The following is a 12,549-nucleotide window of genomic DNA, read 5'->3' as shown; positions in this document are numbered from 1 at the left end:
CCACCACGCCAGTGTAGAGAGGAACATGGGAAAGGATTCCCCACCACTCCAGTGTGAAGAAGAATCTACACGCCAATCATTGGTAACGCAGCGTGCAGACAGCAGTATCATCTACAAGGGATCCACATGATGAACATATGAGAGAAAATGCTAAAAAAAATCCCAAATGAGAGAAATAGTAACCTGTCCTCGTAGGAAACTTATTCCCTTGAAATATAATGGATTACCTAATGCAGATTTTTAGCGAAAATAGCTTTCAAGAATGTACCAAAAAACGTGTCTTCCCACTACAGTTCAAATATGCACCCCAAAAAAAAAAAAAAAAACCAATAGTTCAAATTAAAAGATGCCCAAGAAGGCCTTACAAGAACAGAAGGGGAAGAGGGATAGAATTCGAGGCAAGATAATAACTTGAAATGACATTGAAAAGGGGGATTCTATTACGGGGAAAAAAAAAAAAGCATTGTAATACAAATACCAACCATTTTTTTACATGGGCATTTTGAAAAATTGCACCTGAAATATGGTTTACCTTTTTCTAGCTGCAATGCCCTTCTGTACTCCTCCCTTGATCAGTAAATCTCTCTTTCTGTACAACTCTACATGATTGTTTGACTATGCCTACAAGTAACACCCACTCTGCTATTTACAGACTTCATCAGAAAACCCTGGTTGATGCTGGCACAGGTATATATTTCAGGCGTGCCAGGCTGAAAGAGCTTACAAACTCCATTGAATTCCATTTTCTGTTTTAACTAAATCGATCCACCCTGCATGACTGAATCCAACTCAATGGAGTGCATTCACACAGAAGTCAAAAGGCAAGGAGCATACACAGGAAAAAAACACCCCTCAAATTGGAAATGATACTCAAACTGCCATTCTTGCAGATGATAACGGAAGCCCACCCCAACCCGGGCCTGCGAACAGAGATCAAGTGAACCATTAGAATTACTCAGCATCTTCTAATCAACCCTCGTAAAACATTTCAAGCATTAACAAGAATAACATGGGAAGACCAAACGTCAAAACAATTAATTTAGCAAAGCTTTACACTTGTATCTCTCAACATGACTAGACCACAAACTCAGATAACTTGTACATAAGAACAAGCTTCCAACCAGAATCAATAAAAGAAAGGATGAAAGCCTCACCAGTTATCAATGTAAAACCAAGAGAATTTTGGTTTAGTATGAGGCATTGCATAAACAATTTTGGCCTCACATTATGCAATGAAAAGGAAAAGCTCCTTAGAGCTTCCACATCTCCACCAAAGTGGGTTTCTTCATGTGAACAGTGGACAGCATGCTCCATTAAGATTCAACTGCTGACCATGTTATGACATTCTTCATGTGGATAGCATACTTCAATAAGATCTTAACGTCTGACCATTTGATCGAAAGAAAGCAGTTTATTCCAAATACCATCCTCGTGTTCAATGCTAGCGGTCTATCACTTGGTCATCTATTCCTTTTATTAAGGCATAAGTTTCACTTCCGAGTGCTTACACAGCCAACTAAAGCTTCTTGCACATTGATGGAACAAATAATTGAACTTTTGAGGGTTAGGGCCTGTTAGTTGACCAAGTGGTAGAGAACAGCCTTCTTACTCTTTAATTACTCTTTGTCCCTCTTCAGGGGCATCAAGGATTTTGGTGAGGCTCACAGTTTTACAGAGTAGCTAACTATTTCTTTTGTACACAGGACAGCCCTGGTTTAATTTCATCAATATACTCAACCATAATCTGAAAGCAGATAAGGAAAATGGATGCAATGGAATCTTCCACCCCTTTACAGCATCAGTATATCAGTCATGATAAAAATCAGGAGCAAGACATAACATTTAGATAATGAGGGTTGACAACCAAGCAGCAGTGAAGAAAATCTGAGATTAAAATCTTACCAAGTCCTGGTGTTATACCCACTTGTAGTTGAATCAAAACATGACCACTGTGTGCAAGTCAAAGGACAACACAAGCAACCCAAGACCAGGCAGAAGTGCTCAACTGTAGCACAACAAAACCAGCCGCCTGATAGGCCACCATCAGATACTACATAGCTTCCAAGGTTATCGATGCTTTAGTGAAAACTGAGAGGACAAATGGTGCTTCTTCCCCAGGGTGGATAGTTGTGGGTACTATTGTGTAACCTTTGGGATCAGGATCTAGAACCATTTCACATGAAATTTCACGAGAATTTACGTAGTCTGTCCCACCAACTGATTCATGCAAGTAAATGTTGTATGCAGCACGACGACCACGCGTCTTCAGTATCCTCATTCCAATGTAGAACATCATTGAATCATGACTGGATTGATAATTTCTGAACCCAGCTGTCTTTCTTGAGAAGCTCACTCCCTGGCCATGAAAAATGGAAGCTCATTAGTTGTCTCTGGTCAAAAAGAGGTACCTAGAGACAAGTAAAATATTACAAGGCTATTAAGTATACTTGAGTTAATGTAATGAACACATGAATTGGGAATGATGCTTCTGGCCCAGAAGCTCTCAGCCTAAACTGTGGGTTTTGATTCCATGTGTCATAATCTTGGCAACCACCAGCGCTGTAACCACGCCACTGCCCATGGACAGAATAATGCATCTCTTGGGGATAGATCCGACAAACATATATTGATCTGAAGTGAATCTGAAAATCTTGCCATGACATCCAGAATATACCATCTTTTGACTGTCCAACAACAGAAACAGGCAATTGTCAGGGGGGGGGGGGGGGTGAGAAGGATAATGAAAACGCATACAACTCAACTCAAACAAAGGCATTTCCCAACTACATGGCATTGGCTACATGGATCCTATTTCATAATCATAAAATGGATACAACTTTGTACAGATACAATGAAGAACATAGGTTGCAATATATGTACCCATAAGGATGCAATAAAAACGTCATCATGTGTTGATAAATATCAGTCAATATTTCTGTTTTGGTCCAAATCTAGTTCAATCAAATCACTGAAAACAATAAACAGAAATACAAAAATGGACGTATGACATCCATAAAGGAAAAACAAGGCAAAAAGATAAGCAGAATAAGTACCTGAGGAACATGCTTCAGCTTGTACTTCATCCTATCAGTCCATTCAGGTGATGAATCAGACCAAGGGCCACTCCACTCAACTTCATTTGCCCATGGATTCTGGATCTGAACTAGTTTGTAGCCATCTACCTCTCTTACCTGGAACACAAATTAGTAAAGATGATAGGTAATTTGCTACTAGAATTTATTACCACAGAAATGTAGATAAAGCCAAACAAGAGCTACCACTTTATTTTACCTGTAATAACGAGTATGCATGCCCCTGGACAATGCCACTGGATGAAATGTGCACATCTGAACCAGATGGACTGCCAGCACCAAGAAGAAAACCCTCCTGTTTGAAGCGTAGTAACTGAGACCAGAGTCTCCCACTTGCGAGATCAATCTGGGCTTGTGCACTCCTCAGATCAATCTCCTCACCAGCCCCTCCAGTGAGGTCCACAAGAGCATCTTGTACAAGTCCACCTTCTAGTGCCTCATAAGAACCATGCAGCTTGGCATATGCCTTCTCCAAAATGGAAACCCAGAGTTCATTCCCCTTCCTACTAGTAGCAAATGCTGGTTTTCCAGGTGACTCGCATGGAATCCAATCATCAACAACAACAGGGACCCATTCACCCTACATAAAAGATCACAAACAAGATATGCAGAAAGGATTACTAAGCAAGCCAACAAGCACTACAACCAAATGATAACCAAAATAATAGAGTAAAAGCACAAAGTCATGCTCATCAGCATCCAATGATGGGGAAATTATTAGGCCCCAGCTGAATGAGTGTGCAATAGATGACCCAGCCACTTTTGGTGTTGGCGGGCTTTCCTATAAGAAAGAGAAACAGGATAGAAGTATTTGCAGCTAAATTCAAGTCACACTGAAATGAAGCTTTAACCTTCCCTCTCCCTCTCTCCCTCCCTCCCTCTTCATTCATATCGGCACACACTCAACAGAAAGATCTCGAGTAGCCACTAACCACCCTCCAGCTTCTTTGTTTCCATAATACACCCACTTCACATCATAAGGAGTCAAATTCCAAAGATTGGTTCCCTTTTCACCCTTCTAAGGCTCTGCCTGTCTTGTTAGAGCTGAGGATAGGAGGATAAACTATTGAGAAGATGACCGAGGAGAACATACTCATTGATTGGGCATCCAGCACGAAGAGCTCTTGGCATCCACTAACCTATGTTCTCCCCTATCCTAAGGTGGCCCAATGACATGGCAGATTTACTTAGGGAACATATGGAAATAAAATGGGGAAAAATCATTTCATTGGCACTTTGCAGCATATTTGAAGCATAAATTCATTATCTAAAAGGGGAGCTTTCTGTATTAATAACCTCTGTTTTTTTTTTTTTTTTTTTTTTGTGAATAAAAAAATTATATTACCAAGGCCAGAGAGGGAGAAGCGGGGGGGGGGGGGTGGAAGCCCCGAGCTCCTTTAAGGGGAGGGGTGAATTTATTTCCAACTTTAATTGATATTTCAATTTTTCCCCCAAACAATGAATGTATCCAATTACAAGCAATACAACAGAAAAATAAAATAAACTATTCTTAAGAAAATAATATAGAATAAATAATGATTCCATATTACAATTTTACTTGCATTATGTATTCCTCCTACTCTTTCATCCACTTCAACATAAAAAGACATGCCAAAGAGAAGGAAATCCTATCTATGGACTTTGCTATATGTTCCGTTATCCCCCATCTTTTTGTTAAAAACATCTCTCAGCTTCTATAGCTCGTTGCAATATAGTTTAACAACACAAGATAATGAGAAACAAAAGGGAAAGAGTTGGAAAAAATTACCCCAGAATATATGCACTATCACCATGCAAATTTCCTTATCTACAAATGTCAGTGAGAAAATCAGATGCCAACACTATTCCTCGATGCTATGTTCCCTAAGAGGTGGTTCTTCCTCTTCCATCTCTCGCACTTCTGCCCTAAAATCTGACCACTATAAATAGATGCCAAATCCCTTTATCCCTATTCGTACCAACACCTAAATCCAGACAAAGAATATAACAACCACAGAGTTCCTTAAACCACCCTTGTGTGGCTCGCTAATTGAGAAAACCCATGCAGAGATTCCTCTGCAGTTCTCACCTTTGCTGTGAATGGTCTCTCGTCTTCCACTCCAGCAATTGCAAACCTCTCCTCTGGCAACCAACATTTCCCTAAATCTCTCATCTAGGTTGACCGTGGAAATGAGTTTAGACCAGGCCCTAGCTTCTTGGATGTTAACATGGGACCAGCCGTTCCAGATCAACCCCAAAGGTCTGCCCAGTTCTACTTCTATTCAAATCAATCCATGGACCAAATCCTGTGTCCCAGAGTGACACAAGCCCACCAATGAGCTTTACTTGACTGATTTATCTACATAATCTTCAACTCCTCGGTCTTCTTGAGATTCACTTTGGAGCTGAGGCACTCCAGAGTCCAGTTTGTCCAACACCTAATGTGGCACAATGGAAACCATTGAAGGAATTACTCTTATTTGGAGGCCAGAGATAGGACACAGGTGCAACAATTATGAACATCAGGACTCATGGGAGTTATAGCCATGGTGGAGTGAATATATCTTCCAGGTTTCCAACAACCTATGTCCCCCAAGACCAATACTTGAGGGAATGGTTGGGTGGTGGGTGGGTTCTGAGGAAGATAAGGTTTAAGTAAGGAGAGGAAGAGGATTTCTACAAGTTGGCAAGCAGAAAGCTGCCGGATGGGTCGGGGCAAAATTCAAGAGAGCCCAAAACAGTAAAGGATGGAGTCTGGGTGAGCATTTCAAGACATGTGCCATTCGGAACTTCATGTACGGGGATTTCTTTTCAGCCATTATTCCATCAAAGGCAGAGGGTGAAAGCAGAAATGATCAAATGAAATCTCTCAACTAAAAGACAGGGTTAATGGTCGTGTGCCTGTGCATACATTAACATTTCCTTTACAGTGCTAGTGCAATATGGCAGTGAGTCCACAACCCTATGTAATTCAGCAATTTAGAAATTCTTTTTGTATATTCAATTAAGTTCCCCAAAAAAGAAGTCATTAAACTAAATAAAAAGAATGTTGGTTTTTTTTTTTAAAGATCAACAAGAGTGGGGAAAGAAGAAGCATGTTAATGATATTTAGATGAATGCCTAATTGACTTGAGATGGACCGAGGCCCCACCTAGCAACTAAGGCAAGCACAACAAGTCCCAACTTGGCATAATAACTACCAAGGAGATGTTCTGATTACACTGGTCTAGTCTGCATGAAAATGAATATAAGAGGCTCTGAAGTTTCATGCATAGATATGATATAGGGATTTTCTTATTGACACCCCTCAAGGTGTCAAATAATTTGTAACCTTACATTTTTTCCCTTTTGGTTTGACACAATTTTTTCCGATGAGGGTAATAGTGTCAATTCATATGCATACTCTAAAATGTGCATGATGATGGCACCTTTTGATAATGACATGATATGTCACTTTCAACTTATTTTAGAAATAAGACAAGGGGCATTTAAAAGGTGTCAAGTTCTAAATGCAGTTAGAGGTGTCATTCAGACACTCCCTGTGATATATTTTACCTTATCTGATCATTCTAATCAATTTTAATCATCCTGCAAGCTAAATATTAAAACCAAACACCATTTTTTAGCAATTCCAATGTATTAGGCTTACTTACAATTTCATTACAGTGGCTCTTTAATTTTTGGTTCCAAAATGAAGATTTTTAGCACATCAGAAGTTCCAATAAAATATTTTGGAGAAATTTCTTTGTTTCATATACATCTAAAAATAGGTCAAAGGTTTACTATATGGCTACATAGGAAGCTTCACCTCAATGGCCCTAAAAATTCTGCCACGTGACAAATCAGATCGGATCCAAATAGTGGACAGGTACACGCATAGATCTTCTGCAAACATGTCAAGTTTCAGTCCAATCATAGTTCTCCAAGTGGCAAAAAGTTCCAAGGACCATGGGAGAGTGCACAATACTGTAGTCATGCATAGATATACATGGGGAAGCATGCCAATACACTGGAGTGTATTTGATTGAATTAGGCTCTGCAATTGGACGTGTGACTTATCCTGACCATGTCCTCTCTATCCAACAATTAAATTGCCACATCATCTGCCCACGTGGCTCAAAATGGTGGACCATTTAGGCATAGTTGTCATGGCATTGCCATGGCGTCCTGGCGCTGGAGAGGGTTGCATGGTGACCTACGCCATGGCATCCCTCTTTGATTTCTTCTTCTTGTCTCTCTTTCCCTCTTCGATTTCTTCTTCCTGTCTTCGATTTCTTCTTCCCTCTTCGATTTCTTCTTTCCCTCTTCAATTTCTTTTGATTTCTTCTTTCCCTCTTCGATTTCTTTCGATTTCTTCTTTCCCTCTTCGATTTCTTCTTCAATTTCTGAATTTTCTTCTTAAAACTTGAGAAACAATAGAGAAAAAATAAAACATGGCTTGAGTATACATCTATTAAAACATTAAAAATAGAGAAAATAAAAAATAAAACATGGTCGACATGCTCGGCGACATGTCGATATATCGCCGTGACACCCCTCCACCGACTTGGATCGCCGTGACGCCGTGACAACTATGCATTTAGGAAGCCCTTCCAAAATGGGGCCATGTAAAGCAAAATTTTTCCTTAAAATAAATTAGAGATTGATTCAAGCCGAATAAAATATTACAAGTATAACACGAATACACAGAATTTATAATATAAATATGAGAAATATTTTTCTGTCCAGGAGTGTGGCCTACACCAGCACTCCCATGTGTCTTTCTCCTCCTCAAAACAAGGGGGCAGAGGTGTCTTTTCATATGGAGAGGAGACAAATAGACTCATGGGGGTGTTGGCGTAGGCCACACTCCCGGAAAGAGAACTTTCTCCCTAATAATATATTCACGGTTCTAAAACTAGGTTTTCGACCAGCCAAAAACCAAGATATGGTCGAAACCGGTTGAAACCTGTGATTTTTTCCCAGCCAACTCGAGCTGGTGGTTTCGAGGCCCAGAAATGCTTCATTTGATCTGATTTTTTGTATACAGCCTATTTTTGACATTCTAAACACAATGCATGAACTATATTAAAAAAAAACACTCAAAATGGTACTTGTGGTTTTTTACCCAAGTTTACTAGTGTACGCATAGTGTACTGGGAATCATAGTTGTCAAGACAGACACTTATTTCTGCCTAATAGCATTTAAGTAAATGTTTTTGTCATTTACTTAAAAAAAGCTTTCCATCAAATCTAAGATTGCTTAAATCTGATTTATATTGAAGGAGTTATGTACCGGTCAAACTAAATTTGGTGTACGCAAATGCTGTCAAAATCACTCTGAATGAAAATATTTTTTTAGACATCAAAACAAATGAATATTTTATTGCACTTTTGGTTTTTAGCAATGTTTTACCATATTAAATTTATGAAATTTTTAGATTTGAGAAAAACCCCAGCATTTAAAAGTTGAACATTGCACCTACCGCTAAAAAATCAGTTTTTGTTCTTGAACTGGGGGGGTTGATTTTTTATCCTTTTGGAATTTTATTTTTTACCTATTTTTATTGGATTCAAATAGGGGGGTACTTGCTTATTTATGAATAATATCTTAAATAAATGAAATACAAAAGCATTTACTTAAATGATATTAGGCATAAATAAGTGTCTATCCTGGCTTCTGACATAAATAAGTGTCTGTCTTGGTTTCGAGCTAGGTTTCCTCAAGTTTCAATGGGTATGAGAGTCGAAACTTGCGAAATATGGGTTGTTTCAGTCAAAACTGGTCGAAACCAGTGAGTTTTTAAACTCCCATCTTAACTAGTCTCGGTTTTTTGCGAAACTGAGATATTTTGGTGGTTTCGACCGAGTTCTCTTTCCATGGATATATTGACATTAGAAACCATCCGATAGGGTTAAAAAATAGGTATGTTCAAGCTTATTTATAAATAGGCTTTCATTTTGGCCCAAAATAAAACCAACAGATTTAACCCAAAAGAAAATTATCCAAATCCACAATTCTCATTCATTTCAGCTGCAGCATTCGAAACATGTTCAAATGGCCAAAATTGCGGAAATTGCCAAAATATTAAAAACTAAGAATTTAAATGAAACTAGTGAGTTCAGATTTTTCAGCTGAAAAGAAATCAAATTTACAACTAGGGTATTGAGACCTAAAAGCCATCTTGCATAGAGCTATCACTCATTTACTAAGTACAGCCCTAATAGATCACAACAGATTTTCTATCAATTTTCGCTTGATTGTCATTTCTACAATCCTGATTCCTAACCCAAGCTCCATCATTCCTTCTTTTTTTGTGAGAGCACCCAGACAGCATCACAACTACTTTTTCCATCATAGGAAGTATACCCACACACAACTATAACCTCCATTTAAGAAAGTAAGCCAAACAAAAGAAACCAGTAAGTCAAAGGGAAAATTAAACACATGCTTGGAATTCCTGGACTTATTACCTGAATACAGAAGCGAACAGTATAAATTCCTTCTTCATTGAACTCTGGTGTAATAATTACTTCAGATATTCGTGAAACCTCAGTTAAAACAGCAACAGCACTCAAGAACCAGCAGTCACCCAGTCGGCCCTGTATGAGTTAAAATTGTGCCACTTAAAGGAGCAGAAAGGAATTCTCAAGTGATCATTCAATGTTTAAATGGACTGATACAGCACACATGACTAGGACAACAGGTTCCAGAGGCATGACAAAAGAAACTCCAGGCATACCTGACAAACATCAGATGGATTTGCAACACCAGAAAATAAGCATGGGTGAGAATCCATGTGGTTCTCTTTAACTAATTCAGTGGGCCTCATCCACTTAGAAACAACCTAGCATGGAACACCAAAACAAGGTTTAAGACAATCTGACTAACAAACTTGTTAAACATAAATATACAATTCAGAGAAACTAACCTGCAACTTTGAAGGAGGATTTTCTAGGTCCACAAATAAAGATTGATCGGTAGGAGGAAATTCTTGGTCAGTGAAATGAGCTTCACCTCTTGCAGAAAGAGCTTCCCTAATAGCCATTTCAATGGATTGCATCCGTTGATTGATTTCTTCTTGTGTTTCCATCCTAGGTTTCCTTAATTTTCTGGCAAAAGAATCCATATCAATTGCCACTCCTTCACGTTCTGATCTTCTTTTCCTACCACTTGAATACTGTCCATCCCAATCTACATCATCCCTATCATATAAATCGACATCGGCAGGATCACTGTCCCAGTCATCAACCTATGCAAAGGCAGGAAACAGCAACTAGTCAAAAAGTGCTAGCAAGTAGCAACAATACAGAAAACAAATGTCTTTTGGGCACCTCAAATACCAACAGATTAAATTTACTTCAACAAACACCAAACAAGAGATTGAAAGGCTATGATTTGAAACAGGATAGTAGATGCATACTCTGTTAGGTGAATAAGCCCATTGCCAACCATCTTCTGGAAGATCAATCATGTTGTAATCAAATGAGCTTGTAGCAGAGTGGACAGCCCCAATCTCATCTTCTGTCAAACACCTTCCCCATAAGAAAGTATCCATAATATGCATCTTCGAATCGGCTCCTTCACTATCTGACCTTCCAAACGCATCCAAATCTGTTGGTGGCCTAATGCCAATCCAAACTTCCGTTCCCTGATCCCAAATGCCAGTGCCCGTATGCAGCGGTAATCCACTCTGGAATCCATCAAAACCCCCATCTAGATAGCAAGTGGCCTCACCTACATCAGCATCAATGGTCACAGTCACAATATGCCACCTGCATAGCAGTTAGAGCAGACCTAGTTAGGTAGAAATCCCACCATAACCAACAGGAAATTATGTCAACAGGGTAGATCCAAGGGTCATATGATCAAAGCAATGAAAAGCTCAATGAGAAGCAATGAAAACCTGATGAATTATAGAGGGGATGCTAATGTTGGAGAGAAGATACTACAAACCTTCCATCTGCAATACTTGTAGCACCAATGTTCCAGTCCTTAGCAACAGTACTTTGATTATTGCCTTTGGTAACTAGCCTGAGCCCAACTTGTCCAGCCTCAATGCCTTGTTCAGAACCAGCCACCAGGATTTCCCAGCAAACTCTCCTCTGGAATTCTGTACCCAAAAGACAAACTGGCCCAGAATCTGGTTGGATCATTACTGCAATAGAGAAAGTAACCTTTTGAGACTGACATATGCTTGGGTCAATCTGGCCGCAGTGTCTGCCACCTGCTTGTGGTTCATCGTCAAGAATACATATAGCACCAGGAACTCCCGTCTGGCCAAAAAGATAAATACCCATAAGTTTTGTATAATGGCTTACAAAAAATATGCAGCTTAATAGCAGAAAAAGAGAAGAGATACAACCATGACTTATTTTAGTTAGATTAAATAACTGCAAAATCAAGAACTTTAATTGCTAATAATAGAAATTAAAAAAAAATGAGCGAAGAATAATCAGTAGACTTGTGAGCATCATCTGAATGCCCATGATCCACCAAATCTGGATTCTAGATTCCAACTAAGCTGCCACATGGCAAGTAATAAGAGCATGATGAAATGGGTTCCTGAGATGGGTCTGGACCTAGCTCCCCTAGAAAATATAAAATCAAAGAGTGGAAGTCATTTACATCCCAACACCATGAAATAGACCCATTAAGAAACAATACGATCCAGCGGGTGGTGGAGGGCCATTAGGAGTAGGGAGAATCCTGAGATAAGATTTCAGAGTTGCAGGGAAAAGAAGGGAAATAAGAAGAAGGGGAGGGGAGGATCGCACACAACCAGCCACGCAGGCTCTTCACAAACACAAACTCAACTCATCTTTTCAATCTATTCAACAATGGGGAATTACACCATATATAAAGAGAAATAAAAGACTCCTAAAACAAAGACTAACTCTCTAACTAGGAAACTTATTCAAATAAGGAAACTAAGAACAATTGGGAAACCAAATATCCTACGTACCTAACTAATAAAATAAAGTAAGACATTAGTTCCCCAAATAACATAAATTTCTAAAATCCTACTAGATCCAAAAAACTCAAACTGGACCCGGTTCATCTCCATCTGGATACCCGAATGGGTTTGGGTCGGTCCAAGGTAGTGCATCTGCATCAGCGGGTTTACCCCAATCCATTGCAAGAAAGCTTGTTAAATTTATCTAGGGTAAGGGACTCATCACCTCACTGAGTATGTTACATACTGAAAAAGGATCCATAATACTCTTCCAATCCCATCTGTAAAAAAGACACTGACTACAGATAGAAGACATACTACATTCCCACATCGACAAAATTAAGAGTTTCAGTTTGAGGCAAATGTTTCTAACAAATCCCATCAGCATTCCCATTACTAATACAACTTCAAAAGCTATACAAAGGATATTAACAAATAATAATTACAAGCCACATTTAAATAAATACAAAGGAATTGACTGTTCCACCAAAATAGACATTATGAAAAGTGGGTAATGAAAGAGTTCAACATCATATTCCCAA

General features: G+C 39.0%; 1 protein-coding gene across 1 annotated transcript in view; it reads right to left on the bottom strand.

Annotated features, from left to right (window-relative positions):
- Positions 1-1,904: 1,904 nt before the first annotated feature.
- LOC122641750 (calpain-type cysteine protease DEK1-like) overlaps positions 1,905-12,549 on the bottom strand; it is a 70,694-nt gene continuing 60,049 nt past the window's right edge. The window contains exons 22-30 of the mRNA XM_043835040.1: positions 11,008-11,327; positions 10,475-10,826; positions 9,983-10,303; positions 9,794-9,898; positions 9,525-9,653; positions 3,292-3,672; positions 3,054-3,191; positions 2,448-2,684; positions 1,905-2,356 (exon numbers count right to left, since the gene is read on the bottom strand). Of these exons, the coding sequence (XP_043690975.1) occupies positions 2,051-2,356; positions 2,448-2,684; positions 3,054-3,191; positions 3,292-3,672; positions 9,525-9,653; positions 9,794-9,898; positions 9,983-10,303; positions 10,475-10,826; positions 11,008-11,327 (2,289 nt within the window). The 3' untranslated portion in view covers positions 1,905-2,050. The remainder of the gene's footprint in view (positions 2,357-2,447; positions 2,685-3,053; positions 3,192-3,291; positions 3,673-9,524; positions 9,654-9,793; positions 9,899-9,982; positions 10,304-10,474; positions 10,827-11,007; positions 11,328-12,549) is intronic.

The sequence above is a fragment of the Telopea speciosissima genome, chromosome 10 (genome assembly GCF_018873765.1).
Source record: "Telopea speciosissima isolate NSW1024214 ecotype Mountain lineage chromosome 10, Tspe_v1, whole genome shotgun sequence".
Classification (NCBI taxonomy): domain Eukaryota; kingdom Viridiplantae; phylum Streptophyta; class Magnoliopsida; order Proteales; family Proteaceae; genus Telopea; species Telopea speciosissima.
The sequence above is the reverse complement of the archived record's forward strand: the minus strand, read 5'-3'. Positions and strand labels throughout refer to the sequence as shown.